At 42.4% G+C, this 19,334-nt stretch overlaps 1 protein-coding gene across 1 annotated transcript; it reads right to left on the bottom strand.

Annotated features, from left to right (window-relative positions):
- Positions 1-394: 394 nt before the first annotated feature.
- On the bottom strand, positions 395-18,463 carry rp1l1b (rp1 like 1b). The gene is made up of 4 exons (XM_070988021.1): positions 17,984-18,463; positions 14,546-14,711; positions 1,483-14,394; positions 395-1,431 (listed from the first exon to the last, which is right to left on the bottom strand). Exons 1-4 carry the CDS (start codon positions 18,461-18,463, stop codon positions 395-397), a joined length of 14,595 nt encoding a protein of 4,864 aa, XP_070844122.1.
- Positions 18,464-19,334: the final 871 nt, after the last annotated feature.

The following is a 19,334-nucleotide window of genomic DNA, read 5'->3' on the forward strand; positions in this document are numbered from 1 at the left end:
TATGTAAACCACCTACATACAGTATATACATTCAAGTTTTAAGACTCCTTTATCATACAGCTGTATGAGCAGTAGTTGCTGTGCAGGTGTTCAGTCTCAACATTAGAAATGCTGGAACAAAGTGCTTTTATTTCTTTAGTGCTTGTTTAACAAGGACAAGTTAGCAATGAGAATAATCTAGGATCCATCCTTTTGGTTTCTTCACTTCACAGTTCTGGTTCGGTCTCTCCGGCAGACCTTACTTTACTACTTAAAATGACAAGAATGACTTCAGACTGCTCATTGCTTGTAGCATCAATGCTATAAGCTGTGTGTCATTTTCAGCAGTAGACTCCTCATCTTACTCCTGCGTGTCTATCAGTTCCCCTGAAGCCTTTCCAGAGTTGCAATCAACTTATGATGAAATCTTTTTCAAAGACTCAGAATCAAGGCTCGTGTCTTCTTCTTTGCTGTTTATTTCAGTCTCAGAATCCTCGACGTCAGCGTAAGTGCCGTCCTCAGATTCTGCACTCACTTTGATCAAAGAATCAAGAGGGATTAGTTTTGTTTCCTGAGGTGCTGCCTTTTTGTTGTCTGTCTTGCTCGGAACAACGTGTCGCTCTCCGTCGTCAGTTTCTTCCTCCGGTTCGTCTGAATCTTCCTCGGCTTCATCTTCTCCATCAGCTGAATCTCCCTGGTTTCCGTTCCGGTCCGTCTCAGCTTCCTCCTCCTCTTTTTTGGAGGTTTCCTCTTCATCGTTATCACGGCTTCCATTTTGGATGTTAATACATTCACACTGTGTTACAGTTGTTTCCGTCTGTTCATTATTATCTTCATCTGCGTCTTCCACTGGTGTGTTTTCCCTGTTTTCTTCCTCATCCTCATTTGGCTTCAGTTCCTCCACCTCGTCAGGGTCTTCTGTTTCATCGTTTGTCTCAGTTAAAGCATCTTCTCTGGGATCTTCAGTCATGCCACATTCTTCGCATGTTTGCTCAGCTTTGTCTGTCTCCGCAACCTCTTCATCTTCAGGCTCTCCAGATTCTTCTTCTTCTGCTGCTTCACATTCTTCACTCTCATCTCCTGTTGTCGCAGCCTCTGTGCAGTCTTCACCTGTTGCATTTTCAGCCGCGTCTGATTCCTCTCCGGTTCTTTCACCTTCAACTGGTTCCTCATTGTGACATGTATTGTCTTCCTCACCTTTTTCTACCAAATCTTCAGCGGCGCTGCTCTCTGCAATTTTTCCAGATGATTCTGTCTCGTAAGGCTCTTCAGTTGATTCCTCTTGAACGTGTTCTGCCTCACTTGAAGTCTCATTTTCTTCCACAGCCACTTTGTCCTCTGCATTTTCGTCTTCTCCCGCCCTTTCATCTGCAGTCTCGTTCTCAGGCTTGGTTTCTGAAAGCTCCTCTCCTGATTCGTCATCACTGACAGCTTTTGAAGAATCCTCTTCTCCTGCAGTGTCGTTGACATCTGTTGTCGCGTTGTGCACGGATTCATTTTCACCTGCGGCTGATTCATCGCTCTCTTCCTCCGGTTCATTTTCAGTCACAGCTTTGGAGCTATCTTCTCTTGCAGATTCAGACACAAGTTCTCCGTCTGTGGTTTCTTCCATCTCATCTTCTTCTGATTCCTTATCAGCAGCGCTGAATTCTTCTTCGCCTGAATTTTCTTTTTCCGTGGCGGAGACCACCTCAACAGTCTCTTCCTTGTCATCCTCATATGTGATAACAGCCTCTTTATCCATAGCAACTTCATCTTCAGTCGCTGCTTCAGATGGCTCTTTTGACAGTTTGTCGACTGCTGCTGTTTTATCTTTCTCATCATCATCATTTGTGGTGGCATCTATGCCTTCTACAGAATCATCTTCACTGCTACCAGCAGTTTCCTCCACATCTTTCACAGCCTCCTCCTCTTCAGATTCATGTTCAGTTGTGTCTGCCACATTTTCTGCTGCATTTTCCTCTTCAGCTGCTCTGGCTTCACCAGCTTCTTCCTTCATTTCATCTTCACTTGTGACAGCAATCTCCTTGCCTTCAGCATCCTCATCTTCAGTTGTTGCCTTTTCAGCCATTTCCTTCTCATCTGATTCAGAATCATCTGCACTGGTGGTTTCCACTGCAGCGTCTTTGTCTGATTCATGCTCTGTTGTGGCTCCAACACCAGCCTCTTCTGCTGCCTCCTCAGCTTCATCTTCAGCTGTATTTTTTTCCACAGCACTTTCATCTTCAGTTATTGTGGCTTCATCGTTGTCTGCAGTTTCCTCTTCATCATTCGTGGCAGCAGTCTGTTCTCCATCTTCAACCGCTGCTGCTTCCACAGCTTCATCCTTGTCAGATTCATCTTCAGTTGTGCCTGCCACATCAGACTCTCCTACAGTAGTTTCATCTTCACCTTCGGTGGCCTCTGCAGGCTCTTCTTTCGATTCATCCTCACTTATGACATCCATCTCTTTTTCTGTAGCAGTCTCATCTTCGGATGTTCCTGCTTCATCTGGTTCTTTTGACAATTCATCGCCTGTGGCATCATTCTCCTCTGCAGTTTCATCTTCATTTGCGATGGCATCTTCTGCTGAATCTTCATCGCTGGTGGCAGCAGTCTCGTCTCCGTCATCAGCCGTCCCTGCTTCCGTGGCTCCTTCTTTGTCAGAATCACTTTCAGTTGTGGCTGCCACATCAGTCTCTTTCTTTAATTCATCTTCACTTATGATCTCTTTTTCTGCAGCTACCTCATCTTCAGTTTCAGCTGGTTCTTTTGATGATTCATCAGCTGTAGCTGTGTCGTTGTTGTCATCTGCAGACTCATCTGCACTGGTGTTCTTTGTCATTTCTTCCAAAGCCTCATCTTTGTCAGATTCATGTTCACTTGTGGCCACAATAGTGGCCTCTTCTGCATTTTCATCTTCAGCTGTGGTGGCGTCAGCAGTCTCTTCCTTAAATTCATCCTCGCTTGTAACAGCAAGCTCCTTTTCAACAACAGGCTCATCTTCAGTGTTTGCTTCTTCAGCTGGTTCCTTTGACAGTTCATCACCGGAGGCATCACTCTCCTTTGCAGTGTCATCTTCATTTGTGGTGTCATCAAAACTCTCTGCAGAGTCATCATCACTGGTGGCAGCAGTTTCTTCCACGTCTTCAACTGCGCCTGCAACCACAGCCTCCTCTCGGTCAGACTCGTGTTCGGATTCATGTTCAGTTGCATCTGCCACATTTTCTTCTGCATTTTCATCTTCAGCTGTGGTGGCCTCAGCAGCCTCGTCTTTCGTTTCATCTTCACTGACGACAGCAGTCTCTTTCTCTTCGACCGTCTCATCTTCGGTGTCTGCCTTTCCAGTCATTTCCATTGACGATCCATCAGCGGTGGCTGTGTCATTGTTCTCATCTGCAGACTCACCTGCAGTGGTGGCCAGGATCTCCTCTTCCACACCGTCCTCATTCTCAGATTCATTTTCAGTTGTGGCTGCCATAGCGGTCTCTCCTGCTGCAATTTCATCTTCAGCACTCTCTTCCTTCGATTCATCTTCACTTGTGACAGCAATCTCACCTTCAGTTGTCGCTTCTTCAGCTGGTTCCTTCGATGATTCATCTGCCGTGGTTGTGTCATCATTCTCATCTGCAGAATCACCCGCACTTGTGGAAGCAAGCTCTTCTTTTCCATCAGTCGTCCCTTCTTCAACAACCACCTCTTTTTCAGATTCATGTTCACTTGAGGATGCCACGTCAGCATCTTCTGCTGCATTTTCACTTTCAGCTGCAATGGCTTCAGCAGTCTCCTCTGTCAGTTTGTCCTCACTGGTGGCAGCAATCTCTTCTTCTTCTTCTTCTTCTTCTTCTTCTTCTTCTTCTTCTTCTTCTTCTTCTTCTTCTTCTCCTTCTTCTTCTTCTTCTTCTTCTTCTACATCATCAACTGTCCCTGCATCCACAGCATCATCTTTGTCTGATTCATGCTCACTTAAGGCGGCCACAGCTGTCTCTTCTGCTGCAATTTCGTCTTCAGCAATTTCATCCGTTGATTCATCTTCCACAGCCAGCTCATCTTCAGTTGTTGCTTGCTCAGTAGGTTCTTTTGATGATTCATCAGCTGTGGCTATGTCATTGTTCTCATGCGCAGACTCGTCTGCACTGGTACCTGCAATCTCCTCGTCATCATTGACTGGCTCTTCTTCCACAGCCTCTTCTTTGTCAGATTCCTGCTCACTTGTGGCTGCCATAGCGGTCTCCACTGCTGCAGTCTCATCTTCAGCTGTGGTGGCTTCAGCAGCCTCCTCAAGTTCATCTTTACTTGTGACAACAGTCTCTTCATCTACAGCAATCTCATCTTCAGCTGTTAACTCAGTTGGTTCCTTCGATAATTCATCAGATGTGGCTGTGGCTTCATTCTCATCAACAGAATTATCTGCTCTGGCGGCAGGAATCTCTTCTTCATTATCCACCAGCTCTGCTTCCACACCCTCATCTTCTTCTTCCACATTGAACTCCTCAGAATCATCTTCACTAATGGCAGCAGTCTCCTCTCTCTCTTCAACTGGCCCCAATTCCACAGCTTCCTCTTTGTCAGATTGGTCTTCGGTTGATGTAACCACAGCAGTCTCTTCTGCTGCATTTTCATCCTCAGCTGCAGTAGATTTAGCAGCCTCTAATATATTTCCAGTTGTGTCTGCTTTCTCTGTCTCTACCATAGATTCATCTTCATCATTTTCTGCTCTTTCATCTTCCGTTTTGCTCACTTCATCAGCTGCAGGAAGGGTTTTTATTGGTTCTTCGGCAATAGTCTGTTCAGTCAATTCTCTGATGGTGTCTGCTTCTTCTGCTTCATTGTTTTCAGATCCATCTTCTTGACCTGCATCTTGACACACATCTTTTGCTTCTATTTCAACCGCTGCTACTGCAGAGTCATTCTCAGTGTCACAGTGTACTTCATCCCCTTCCACTTCTTTTACAGCGTCAATGATAACCTTTTCTACAAGTGTTTCTGCTGCGTCTGTTTCAGCATCATTTTCAGAGTGAGATGCACAGGTGATAACCTGTGTTTCGCCAGGTTCACAGGTCTTCATCATCAGAATCCTCTTTAGGTCAAAGTCCATGACAACAGGTGCAACATTCAGAACCTCTGCAGGAAGTGGTGGCCTAGATGTCATTTTTTTCTTAATGCATGTTTCACATGGACAGTATTCATCATCATTTTCACTACGCTGGTCACTGTAAGAAGTGCTTGTTGCTGAGTCATCATCTTTCTGTAATGGGGAATCAACTGATTGTTTGAGTATCATCTTCAGCCTCCGTCTCCTCTCTTCTGTTTGTGTTGTCGAAGTACGGGACATCGGTTGTTTCGGAGGTCTTGGTAGGCCGGCTCGACTTTGAATTTTCCTCCGTTCTCTGTCTATACTTGCTTGGATTCTTTTCTGGACCTCGGTTTTAAGGTCGCTTATCATCATGTCAAGCTGCTCATTATCATCCAAGTTCCATCGGACTTTGAACTCTCTCATTGCATCAATATAATGTGTCATGAACTGCTTTTCTATTTTAGTTAATAGGGTTAAGACCCAAACAGGATCAGGATCTTGAGAAATCCTTTTGGTTAACTGTGCTCTTTGAATGTGGGGAGGACTCTCAGAACTGGTGTCCTCATGACATTCTGTTTCAGCTTCCTCTGGAAGTTTTTGCCCAGTGCTGTCATTTCCTGAGCTCTTGTTTGAGGAGGGTGGTGTTTCAGGTAATTCTCTTGGACTGTCATTGCTTCGAAGTGTGTCATCTGTTGCTGGATCATCTTCCTTTTGGGCTTCCTCATATATTCTTTCTACTTCTCTCTCACATGTCCATTGAGCGTCTGCTTCCACTTCAACTTCACAGACTTCTTGTACTTTCCCCAACATATCTGCACCGTTGTGCGGTTGAGATGCGTAACCATTCACACCATCACTACTCTTCCCTGAGCCAGTGGAGCCACTGTTGACGTCCACACCAGAAGATGATGTATGATTGAATTCGTCATCCACAAAATGGTCATCATCCCTCTTTAATGCATGTTTACTCTCTGGAGGAACACGAAGCCAAAGAGACTGGAGAATATTCATTAGCTCTTTGTATCTTTCATCCTTTTCATTTGCATTTTTAGGATTGTTGTCTATCAACTGCAGCTTCACAAGGCAATCCAGAAGACCTCTAGCTGAAGTGCTTAGTTTACGTCCATACACTGGAGAAATTTCTGGTAAACTATTACATCTGTCAAGCTTTGGATTTAAAAGCACTTTCATCACCTGTATGGAAGAGTTGAAGATTTTTGAGGCATCATCTCTCTGAGCATGGGTATTCTCTGCATTTGGTACCTCTGTGCTCGCTTGACAATCCTTACCAGTGACACTGTTCATCTCAACTCCTTCATTTGTGTCCTTTGCATTCTCAGCTACAGAGTCAATGTTTTCATTACCCTCCGTTCTATTGACTTCCCCTGTTGTGTGGCCAGGTTTCTGTCCCTCGCAGTCCTCATTAAATTCCTCCATGTCATACATATCTCCGTCTGCTGGTATTGTTTTCAGCCATTCATTCACAACCTCAGTAGGGGATGCATTGGGTAGGCTAGATGGGACCATCTTAAAATCATCAGCATTTGTGTTCTTATGTTTGCATTTGCTGCTTGTGTCGCTTTTGTTATCGGCGACACTCCTACCAATGTCTGTTGCTTCCAAAGGACCATTTGTTATCCCTTTAGACACACTGGATTTTGAGTCTCCGGTGGGTAGAGTTTGCGACTTATCACTTTCATTTGACTCTGTGTGACAGATCACACATTGTGTATTTCCTTTTGGCTGTTGTACATCCTGACAGGTTTCTGACACAGCAGAATTCGCAACAGACTTTGGTTTGGCAATAACTTCTACCTTTGGACTTTTTGTGCCTTGCCTACTTGACTTGCTTGTCTTAGAGTGGCAACTCCTTGCATCAGCTGTATCTTGATTGTCTTTGTCGCACAAATTAGATGTGGGTTTACTTTCGTCATCAGGATTCACAGCATCCCCTGCATTTATTGAAGAAACACTGGTCTGCTCCTCAGCATGAACATCAAAGGCTGTGGACATCTTCAACTCCCCTTTAGTTTCCACATATTCATCTGTTAAAATATCAGCTGCTTTGGATTTCCGAGATTTCACAGACAGATTCGATTTGACGGATAACGAACTCTGTGGCCGCCCTTCACTTTTCTTTTCCTTAGACGCAGATGTTATTGATTTCTTTGAATGGACTGAAGTCTTAGACTTTGATGACATGGCTGTAGGTGCTCTGTCTTCACTTTCCTCTACTGTCACAGCAGGGACTTCAGATCTGCGTAACATTTCAGATTGGCTGGATTTTGCTGACACGGGGCTAAGTGTTCTCTCCTCTTTTTCGTGAGCGTTTTTATCAACAGGAACATCAGAAACTTTTGATTTGTTTGATCTTATTGATGTATTTGATTTGGCTGACATGACACTTGGAGTTCTCTCAGATTTCTCATCAGCATCTCTGTCATGAGGAGTGTCTGGACTTTCTGTATGAATTTCACTGCATGCTCTTGCTTCAGGTTCTTCACCATGTCCAGTCCTTTCACTGCAGGTAATTTCAGATACGTTGGATTTCATGGTTCTCGCAGAAACATTTGACCTCACTGACAAAACACTTGGTGTCCTCTCCGTTAGAGCTACCTCATCATTAGGTATTTCAGCTGTCTGTTCAGAAACATTTGATTTCCTTGACCTCAGAGACAGATCTGACTTTAATGATTTAACTGACATGGTACTTGGTGGTCTCTCATCAGCTGCATCTTCCTCATTTGAAATTTCAATGTTTTTTCCAGTAGACTTTGACATACTTGACGTGGCACTTTGTGCTCTGTTTTCAGTTTCATTTCCACCATCTTCTTCGCTGTTCATGTTTTGAGGATTTTTAGAAGCTTTGGATTTTGTAGATACTGATGTTACATTCGACCTCACTGATTTGGCAGACATTGAGCTCATTGCTCTTGCCTCTGTGTCTGCTTCAGTGTTGTCATCAGTAAGGTTAGCACCATCTTCAGCAGGAACCCCAGAAGCTTCTGATTTCTTTGACACAGCTGAAGAATTTGACTTTCTTGATTTTGCTGATTTGATGGAGGTACTACTTGGTACTCGTTCCAGAGTCTCCTCATGATTTTCTTCCCTTGTTGTATTAGAGGCTTTTGACTTACTAGACTTTGCAGAAATTTTTGACTGTGTTGATCTGGTAGATTTAACTGACAAGGTGCTTGGTGGTCTTTGTACAGTTTCCTCATAATTTGCAGTATTTTCTTCAGATGGAACTTCACATGGTGTTGTACCTCTCGATGAAACAGAAATATTTGATTTGGCTGACATGTTGCTTGGTGATCTCTCCTCTGTTTTTGCTTCAGCAGAAGCCTTTGCAGATATACCTGAAGCATTTGACTGTGCTGACATTGCACTTGGTGATCGTTCTACAGTTGTGTCATGTTCTGCAACATATTCTTCAGCTGCAACATCTGAGACTTTTGACCTACGTGATTTTGCAGATATGGCTGACTGTGTGGACTTGACTGACATGGCACTTTGTGCTCTGTCTTCTGTTTGTTCTTCACCATTACCATCATTAGAAATGCCAGCAGTTTTGCCAGAAGCATTTGATTTGGTAGATTTTGCTGAAGCATGTGACTTTGCTGATTTAGCTGACAAGGCGCTAGGTGCTCTTTCTTCTATTTGCTCTTGGTCATTTTCTTCATTAGGGCTCTCTTCACAGCATTTGGACTTTTTTGATCTAGAAGAAATATTTGACTTGACTGACTGAACAGACATTGAGCTCACTCTGTCTTCGGTCTCTGCATCAGCAATTTCAGTACTGTGTCCAGAGGGGATGTCAGAAGCATTTGATTTCTTTGATATTTGAGAAACATTTGACTTTGATGATTTTGCTGATTTGACTGACATATTGCTTGAAGCTCTTTCCACATGATCAGCATTTTCTTCAGTGGCCAACACCTTTGACTTGTTCGATTTGGCTGAAGTAGTTGACTTTGCAGTCATTGCACTCTCTGCTCTGTCTTGAGTTTCTTCCTCATCATTTCTGGCCTCTGGGATATTAGTATCAGTAGGAACTTTAGAAGCATTTGACTTCATAGATACTGTAGAAGCATGTGATTTAGGTCTGGCACTGCCTTCTTCAGCTGGAATATTAGCTGAACACTTTGAGGTACTCGACTTTGCAGAAACACTTGACTTAACTGAATGGATTGACATTGAACTTACTGATCTGCTTTCATTGTGCTCTTCTTCATTTGCTTCCTCAGATGAATCGGCAATGTGATCAGTAGGAATGTCAGAGGCTTTTGATTTCTTTGATACGACTGAAATATTTGACTTTGCTGATTTTCCCGATCTGCCCGACATATTGCTTGGAGCTCTTTCTACACATTCCTCATGATCAGATATATTTTCCTCACATGCAGCATTGAGTCCTTTTGACTTTGTAGATTTGGCAGAAATACTTGACTTTGCAGTTTTGGCTGACATGGCACTCTGCGCTCTCTCTTGGGTTTCATCTTCACCATCTACTTCATCAGGTATTCCAGTACTTTTGCCAGAACAAGCTTGAGAAGCAATTGATATGATAGATTTTGTAGAAGCACGGGACTTGGCTGATTTAGCCGACAAAGCACTCTGTGCTCTATCTGCAGACGTAATAGATACTTCAGACACATGTGACTGGACTGATTTGGCTGACATGCAGCTTGGTGGTCTTTCTTCAGTTTGCTCTTTGTCAGGTTCTTCATCAGGGATCTCCAGGCTTTCTTCAGGTGGAACACGAACAGAACATTTTGACTTATTTGATCTTACAGAAATATTTGACTGACCTGACTGGGCTGACATAGAGCTCAATGGTCTCCCCTCACTCTCCCCTTCAACAATTCTATCCTCAGGATTGTCAGCACCATTTTCTAAGGGAGCTTCAGAAACCTTCGATCTTCTTGATGTTGTAGAAACATTTGACTTTGCCGACTTTTCTGACCTGGCTGACATATTGCTTGGAGCTCTGTCTACACATTCCTCATGATCAGATATATTTTCCTCACCTGCAGCATTGAGTCCTTTTGACTTTGTAGATTTGGCAGAAATACTTGACTTTGCAGTTTTGGCTGACATGGCACTCTGCGTTCTGTCTTGGGTTTCATCTTCACCATCTACTTCATCAGGTATGCCAGTAGTTTTGCCAGAAGCAATTGATATGATAGATTTTGTAGAAGCACGGGACTTGGCTGATTTAGCCGACAAAGCACTCTGTGCTCTATCTGCAGACGTAATAGATACTTCAGACACATGTGACTGGACTGATTTGGCTGACATGCAGCTTGGTGGTCTTTCTTCAGTTTGCTCTTTGTCTGTTCCTTCATCAGGGATCTCCAGGCTTTCTTCAGGTGGAACGTGAACAGAACATTTTGACTTATTTGATCTTTTGGAAATATTTGACTGAACTGACTGGGCTGACATAGAGCTCAATGGTCTCCCTTCACTCTCCCCTTCAACAATTCTATCCTCAGGATTGTCAGCACCATTTTCTAAGGGAGCTTCAGAAACCTTCGATCTTCTTGATGTTGTAGAAGCATTTGACTTTGCTGATTTTCCCGATCTGCCCGACATATTGCTTGGAGCTCTGTCTACACATTCCTCATGATCAGATATATTTTCCTCACATGCAACATTGAGTCCTTTTGACTTTGTAGATTTGGCAGAAATACTTGACTTTGCAGTTTTGGCTGACATGGCACTCTGCACTCTCTCTGCAGACTTAATAGATACTTCAGAAACATGTGACTGGACTGATTTGGCTGACATGCAGCTTGGTGGTCTTTCTTCAGTTTGCTCTTTGTCTGTTCCTTCATCAGGGCTCTCAAAGCCTTCTTCAGTTGGAACACGAACAGAACATTTTGACTTATTTGATCTTAGAGAGATATTTGATTGAGCTGACTGGGCTGACATAGAGCTCAGGGCTCTCCCTTCACTCTCCCCTTCAACAACAATTTCATCAGAAGCATCACCACAGTTTTCAGAAGCAACTGCAGAACCTCTTGATTTTTTAGATATTGCTGAAACATTTGACTTTGCAGATTTAATGGACATAGCTGACATGTTGCTTGAAGGTCTTTCTCCATGTTCCGTATGATCTGCAGTATTTTCTTCAGCTGAAACATCACTGTGCTTTGACATATTAGATTTGGCAGAAATATTTGACTGTTTTGATTTGGCAGACACATTTGACTGTGCCGATTTCACTGACAGTGCACTAGGTCCCCTCTCTTCCTCATATTCAGTAATATTTTTTTCATTTGAATCGTCACAGCATTTTGACTTTCTTGATCTTGCTGAAAGGTTTGACTTGTAGGACTTATCTGACATGCAGCTTGCTGATCTCTCTCTGGCTTCCTGTTCAGCTTCACCTTCATCACAAATATCGCCATCATGTCTGGAAGGAACTTGAGAAGCTTTTGATTTTGTAGATACTGCAGACACATTTGATATTGCAGATGCTGCTGACATTGCACTTGGTGCTCTTTCTGCAATTTCCTCGCCACCATTGTTTTCCTCAGTCCTGTCTTTAGAGGCTTTTGACTTACTGGATATTGCAGAAGATTTGGACTTGGCTGATTTTTGCGACATGGCACTAGATGCTCTTGTTCCAGCTTCAGCATTTTGGATTTCAAGATTTTCCTCAACTGAAACATAGGTGGAGGTTGGTGTGTCCTCAGTCTCATCATTGCAACTTGCTGTTTGTTCTACACTTTGCTCTCCATCTTTTTCATCCTCGTGATTGTCTTCACTTTCTCTGTTTGCAACTGCGGAGGATATAGATTTGGTAGATTTTGCTGAAATATTTGACTTCAGTGACTTTGCTGATTTGACTGACATTGTGCTTTGTGGTCTTCCCTCACTTTGCTCTTCAGCATTTCCATCATCTGACATGTCAACACTTTCTCTAGCACAAAGGTCAGACCTCTTTGAATGTCTAGATCTTGCAGATGCATTAGACTTTGCTGACATAGCGCTGGTTGCTCTCTCTATCGGTCCTTCTGCATCTTCAGCATTTACTTTATTAATTTCTTCACAGCAGTTTGACTTTCTAGAGGTTGCAGATACATCTGACTTGATAGACCTAGCTGACATTGCACTGGATGCCCGTTCACTTTCTTTTTCAGCCTGTTTTTCCTCAGCTGAAAGATCAGACACTCTTGATTGTTCAGATGCATTTGTTTTTTCTGATTTTCTGGACCTTGCAGATGCATTTGACCTCATGGATCGAACTGACATTGTACTTGGAGCTCTCGCCACAGTTTCCACGACCTCCTCCTCACTGCCAGCTTTATTTGATGTCACTCCTGACAAAGCACTAGGTGATCGTGAATCTGTGACCTGCACTTCTTCAGCATTTTGTTCAACCTCAATTTCAGAGGTTTTAGACTTTGCTGATTTTGCTGATGTTGTACTCACTGCTCTCTCTTGAGTATCGTCCAGAACATCTTCCTCATCTTGAAGCTTGGACGCCTTTGAATGTGTAGATATTGCAGAAGACTTGGATGACATGACACTTGGCACTCTCTCTTGATCTTCTCCAGCCTCTTCAACATCCTCTCCTTCCTCATAATCTTCCTCAGCATTTTTTGACTTACATGACACAGGGGAATGTAGACTCCCCTCTGGTTCGTCTTCTAAATTTTCTATGGGTGGAGCCTCAGAAGTTCTTGACTTTTTAGATTTCGCAGAAACATTTGACTTCACTGACATTGCGCTTTGTGCTCTCTGTCCCGTTTCATTCCCATTTTCTTCTCCTGGGTTTTGAATGCTTTCCTCTGCATATGCTCCTACTTTAGATTCTGCAGAGGCATTTGATGTAGCTGACATGGCACTGGGTGTCCTTTGCTCTGCTTCCTCCTCAGCTTGACCTGGTTGAGTGGATGCTCTTGATCCCTTTGATTTAATAGATGCTTTGGATTTTGATGACATGGAACTTAATGCTCGTTCTTCATCAACATTATCCTCGGATTTATGTTGTTCAGCTGCCATTTCTGACTGCATTGATTTTTCAGTTTTAGTGGATTTAACAGACATGCTACTTGATGCTCTTTCTTGTGTTGGTATTTCTTCAGCTGCAACATCTAAAACATCAGATTTGGATGCTGCTGAGGCATTTGAATGAACTGAGGTGGCACTTTTGGATCTTTTCTCCTCTTGAGACTCTGTATTCTGTATTTTTTCAGACTTGTTTGATCTGCCAGAGGCATTTGATTTAACAGACATGGCACTTGATTGATCTCTTTGTATTTCATCTTCTTCAGCTTGGGCCTTGGTTTGCCCTTTTGTATCATCATTAGATACTCCACAATTACAAGTGTACGTTTTTTGGGATTTTCTTGACTTGCTTGAATGCCCTGAAGCATTAGATGCTCTATCTGTAGGGCTCAGAGATAAATGTTGAACAGGTGATCCTGTATCCAACACTGCACTTGAAGCACTCGGTGGGACATCCTCCTCCTCATCATTTTGATCCTCCTCGTGGTCTGTTAATACTCCAGAGGAAGCACTAGGAGCAGATCCTGTTCGTTCCTCTTGCTCTGTTTGAGAAAGTTTGACACTGACCTGATTATTTGGAGAACTGTCAACACACACCTCACAGGTGTCCAGTGTGGAGGATTGCACCTTGCACTTTGGTGAACAAACCTCACTCCTGATGATGCAGTATTCCACAGTTTCAGCTGCCTCAACAGTCTGCTTCACACAAGTTTCTCTCTCCACCACTTGTTCTGCATTCTCTTCACTTGATCTAGACAGAGTTTGCCTCTCAACCATTGTCTTTCTAGAGACCATTGTATGTGAGGATGCACTTGAACTGGAAGTTCGAATGCAGCGACTCGCTCCATGTGCCTCTGGAATGTTTTTCCAGATGTCATAATCCTGGCAGTGACTGCAGCAGTGAGGACAATGAGGCTCCTCCATATGTCTTTGATAGTGCCTGGTGATGTAAGCCTCATCTTGCTCACCGGTAGAGATGTTTTCAGATTCCGAATGGCTTCTCTCACTAACTTGTACAAAATAGGGGTTATTGTGTCCTTGGAGGTACTCATTGGTCTTGCCTGTTGTCTTTCTTACTTCTGTCGACCAATGCAATGTCTCGTCATTTTGTAGCCGGAAACGCACTTTCATTTCCATAGACAAACTGCCATCTTTATTGACACGGACCCGTTTCTCTATATCGTCATCTCTCATTCCTTCACCGGTGTGTGGGCAGGAATCCAAATTTTCTGGAGAGTCGGTTCCATCTGGTAATGACTTGTCAGATGACACTGACTGCCTGGTGGATCTGGTGTCAGTCTCCAGTTTTGGACTGATGACATTTTTGTTTGTAGGTATTCCTTGTTTTATCATAAAGAAATGAAAAAGATAAAAAAAAAAAAAAAATAGATGACATTAGTTTCCTTTGCTAATTGTGTACAATACAAATAAACCGTGCCCAGTTAAAAACATAATTCAGAAATGTCTGCGTCAATAAACTGTTTCTCGTACCGTCGTGCCCTTCATTGCAGCCACTGGAGCGTGACCTCGCACTCAGCTTTGGAAGTTTGTCATCTGATGTTTTCCGAAAATTTTCCACGATGGAAGGGTGAGAGGGCTCACGTCCCACACAGACAAGGACACTGGGGCACTGCATAAGACTCTGAACATTGTCAATCTGAAACATAAGAACAGAGAGTATTTTTTAAGTGAGTCTGTTTACTGAAAGGAGTTTATAGCAAAACAAAGGTAAAAGGCAGGAGGACTGCAAGCATGTTTGATTTGAAACAGTTTGGATTAAATGTCACTTACATGCCATAATTTGCAGTAGATTGGGAATTTTATTGGGGATTTAGAATTTTACTAAATTACAATTTAAAGCACAACCTCTTTCCATGTAGACCACATTTTAAAATGAAAGAGGAATATTTTTCTTTTTGTTATCAGTCCATGGCAGCTTCTCACTGCACTGTAGGTGTGAGCAAACTGAATGCAGAACACTGGAGGATGTAGAATGAGGTGTGTCTCGTGCAGTGCGTTACCCTCTACGTGTAATGTTTTTAATTATATGGAGCCCCGTTCTTTTGGCCCACCCACCAGTCAATGTGCAAGAATTGTGAATTTACCACACATCCAATAGTTTCATAAATTTGGCTTTTAAGAGGCCAGCTGCACTCACTGGGACAGCATGTTTACTGTTGTCTCAGCTTGCCCTCACCAAAAAAAAACACCCATCTAGGTCATCTGTGCAAGTAGGTTATTACGACCCATATTTACCTTTATTGTTGGGTTGTGGCCATGTTAAATACAACAGGAGCAACGCAGGAAGTCAGGTGATATTGTATTGTAATGAGCAAGAAAGTCTGCATAGGGAGGAAGGTGGGGTGGATGGATGACTCAGACAGAGACCACTGTTCATGTCTGGTGTGAAACTGAAAGTAAACATTGACTTATTTTAACTTCCATAATGAACTTAAGTTATGTAACATACTTAATAGTAACTTTTCTGATGCAAACTATGATCTTTTTCTTAAATCTAACCAGGTAGTTTTGGTACCTAAACCTACGCAAACTGTGACCATTTGACAGTGTTAACTATGTGATGCTGAAGGTCCAGTATGCCTGTCACTAGTGCTGTCCATCCATCATAAGTAATTTTTGGAATCATTGACAATCAACTTTTTCAGTCATTTAGGTATGAAAACGTGTTGGTTACCTTGTGCTTCCTATATAGTATAAACATATAGAACTACAGCAAATAGAAAATATTTATAGGGAAACATTTAGGAAACAGCTGTTACGGAGGGAATCTTTTAATAAGGTCTAGGCATTGTCCCCTCTTTGTGCAGCTGAATGCTCCCTGCAAAAGAAGGCTATGAGTCAAGCAGTGAGTCAAGAGAAGATAAATATCCTAATCCAGGATGATCTCAGGGAAACTTCACCACATGACGGCACATTCCTGCAATGGTGAGCTGCCATTGTCACTCGTGAGAGGGTATTGCTCAGCAGTATTTCAAGCTTGCTGAGTGTGTGAACGTAGCAGACTAAATGGTATATAGATAAGCAAATACAGCAGTCTGAGCATTGCAGTATCATTGCTCTGATTTATTTTGCTTTAGGACGTCTCATACTTAAATGTATAAAGCAACAGAAACATTAAGTCTCTGTGCTTGTTAGTAAGGTGCTCAACAAAGCTGGAATGCTAACATCATCATCATCATCATCATCATCATCATCATCATCACTTTTGTGTCTCACATGTGATTAGACTAAATGCTAATCTAGTGAGTGTGTGCTGACCCCAGCATCTTCTTACAAAGACCTAATAAAAGTAGCACCTGTATTTTGCCTCCACATTGATAAAAACATGTTGGATCACATTTTTTTTGGAGTATACTTTTGTTTTTGTTAATTGTGACTCATAAGTCACAAGGTTGAAAAAACATTGTTTAGAGATAAATGGTTTTAAGCGGACAGTAGCAATCATGCCATTTGATTTCATCTTAAGCTAACAAGGAAACACAGATATGTAAATCAATATGTATGTATAATTTGTATTGCAGGTTTTATTTTTCATACGGTAAAGTAATCTGTAAGGCAGATAGTGATATTTCTATGCATTTCCTTTATGCAAAGTGCTTTGACATTTTCAATATGGCACTGCTTCCATTCTCTACTGACAGCTACAGTATGAAACTCCCAGAAAAACATGTAGACTAAAATATTGACAGTTTTGTTGACTTTATGTTGCTCATGAACAGTCAGTTTTGATGAAAGTGCAGTTTTGAAATGTAAATCCAGTGCTGGTAAAGGCAGATGAATGGCTTCATCCGTGGTCACACAAAGCCCAGGTGAAGATAATTAATTGCCACTGTGGGAGACACATTTCTGAGATAGCTCCAGTATCAAAGTAGAGGAAGTGGAGTTTCAACGTTGACCTGTTTTTCCTCTCTCAAAAATAGCTCTGATTCGACCAAGATTAATGGGATTCGGAGAGATATCCACAATCTAAATGTGTGTGAGGAATATCCCTGTTTCATTCTCTCATGCACACACTCAAAACATTTATCCCACTAGACTTCAATTGTAACAAACTAGCGAGAGTAAACTAAATTAAACTGATATTGTATGAGTTTATTCATTGTGTCAATGTTGAAAAATTGCACATATCCAGTTGCAGCTGTGTTTCTACCCAGATGAAATTACATGCTGGTAAATGCACATAACATGTTTCTGATAAATATAATCTTTTGTGTTTAGTGAATATTTTTTCAATATCCAGCCAATAATATAATACTTATAGGGAACTTACGTATTCATCCAGGACCTAATGTTAGAATCACTAATAACCTATCAACTGATTACTAGTAACACTGTTATCCTTTCATCCAATTTGTTTTTTTAAATGAACTTGAGAGTTGTGTCTTTGACATTAATATTCTGCACTCCATATTGCTGCTGTGTTCGATAAATTTCATATTATTATATTCTAGGGTTGAAAAATCTGCAATAATTTGTCATAAAATTAATAAAATAACAGACAAATTTATCATAAAATAATAAAATGTTGTGTGCCTGTAGCAGGGCTGACAGTAGAATTTAGAAAGGAATCAATTCTGTCACTAGAGGCCTCTCTTTCACTCTTTCATAGCAATGTGTAACAACACATAATTACTTCCAAAGTAATGTAGACAAACACAGCTCAAAATGCTGTTAGTTTCAGATCCTGCCATTATTTTTAGTCCATTAAAACACACAGGAAGGTATTTATTGGGGTCAAACACAGAAACTTCCTCTTGGTTTTGAACACACAATAGAATAAAATCTCACACAACCTGTGCTCTGCTAAAAACTCTCTGCAGGAAACTTAAGAGAATATAGAGAAAAAACATGAAAACTAAACCTCTCTTTCCATAATCTTGTAGCTGTACCAGGTGTTTATGACCTCACCTTGCGGCCCTCCAGAGTGTACACCTTCCTGATGTGGTACTGCATGAGCTCAGAAACTTCCTCTAAGAAAAGCCCCAAACTGCGTAGACTCCTGCGGTGCAACACGATGGTCTTCCTGAATGAGGGGTCGCTGTTCTTCACCAGCACCACCCTCTTATTGTACCTGTGATGGTGAATGTGGCGGTTGTGGCCCAAGTGCGCCACAGGGTGCTGCTCAGGCCGGGTCGGCCCCCTGAGAACATACTGGTGTGGATGATGGTGGTGATATGGCGTGTGAGAGTGATACAAAGGTGTGGCCTGAACTTCTAGTGCTTCCAGGGCCTGGGCGTGTCTATACTCAGAGCAAAGGTAGCATTCCTCCGGAGGGTCGTGATCAGCCACCATGCCATGCTGGGGGATCCTGGGGAACCGGCTGGTGTGATGCTTGCCATCACCACCGACGGTGTTGAAGCACTGGAAGTTGCGTTTGTTGGAGGCCATTCTGGGTGGTCGTCTCCCTGCCCTGAATGAAGGATGGTCTCAGGTGAGCAGAAGAAGAGGGCAGGTCAGCATAGGCAAACAGTTAACACGGGCTGTCATGTCCCTCCTGCGCTGCCTAGGGGAAGGTGTTGCACCACACATCTGCATGGCTCCCACTCATCCCAGGCTGAAAGAGAAAAAAAAGAAGAACAGGTTGAAGAACGAGCTAGAACGTAGCGTGAAGCAATCATTCGCAAGTTACAAGGCAAACAAAAACATGACAGAAATTCCTGTTTCCTTTACGTGCAACTCATCGAACTTGCGTGCAGACAATGAACTTGCATATTAGCTTTTCCTGGTAACCCAGCATGACTCCTTGGCATCTTCTCTACAGTACTTAAGTCTAAAGTACTATCTAAATGTGTTTGATGAGGGCTGACAAGGCTAGTCTGAGAAAGAAAATCCTTACAAAGAGACCGTTAAGACTGAAGGTATAATCAGTATAATGCTGTTCTACATTTATCTAGAAGTACTAAGTCAAAGGCAACCAGATTTGTTTCCTTTTTGAAGACATTACACCAATGGTTCTCTTCAGTTCCATATTTAGAACTCCAAAAACACCTGTTTGGAACATTCCACAGGTAAACAGGTCCACTGGTAACAGGTGATAGTATCATGATTGGGTATGAAAGAGGCATCCTGGAAAGGCTCAGTCGATCACAGGTAAGGATGGAGCGAGGTTCACCACTTTGTGAACACATGATTGTATAAAGGATATTACTACATGAGCTCAGGGACACTTTGCGACATTTTTTTGGAATCACGGTTGCATATTGGTTGACAAATATATCCAGATTAAGAATAGATTCATCCACAGTTTAGCCGCTGTCGA

The sequence above is a fragment of the Chaetodon trifascialis genome, chromosome 19 (assembly GCF_039877785.1).
Source record: "Chaetodon trifascialis isolate fChaTrf1 chromosome 19, fChaTrf1.hap1, whole genome shotgun sequence".
Taxonomy (NCBI): Eukaryota; Metazoa; Chordata; class Actinopteri; order Chaetodontiformes; family Chaetodontidae; genus Chaetodon; species Chaetodon trifascialis.

Coding starts and splice junctions, on each gene's coding strand:
- rp1l1b (XM_070988021.1), bottom strand. CDS start 18,463: ATGGCCTCCAACAAACGCAACTTCCAGTGCTTCAACACCGTCGGTGGT. Junction 14,712..17,983: donor ACACTCTGGAGGGCCGCAAG/GTGAGGTCATAA, acceptor CTTATGTTTCAG/ATTGACAATGTTCAGAGTCT. Junction 14,395..14,545: donor CTGCAATGAAGGGCACGACG/GTACGAGAAACA, acceptor TGATAAAACAAG/GAATACCTACAAACAAAAAT.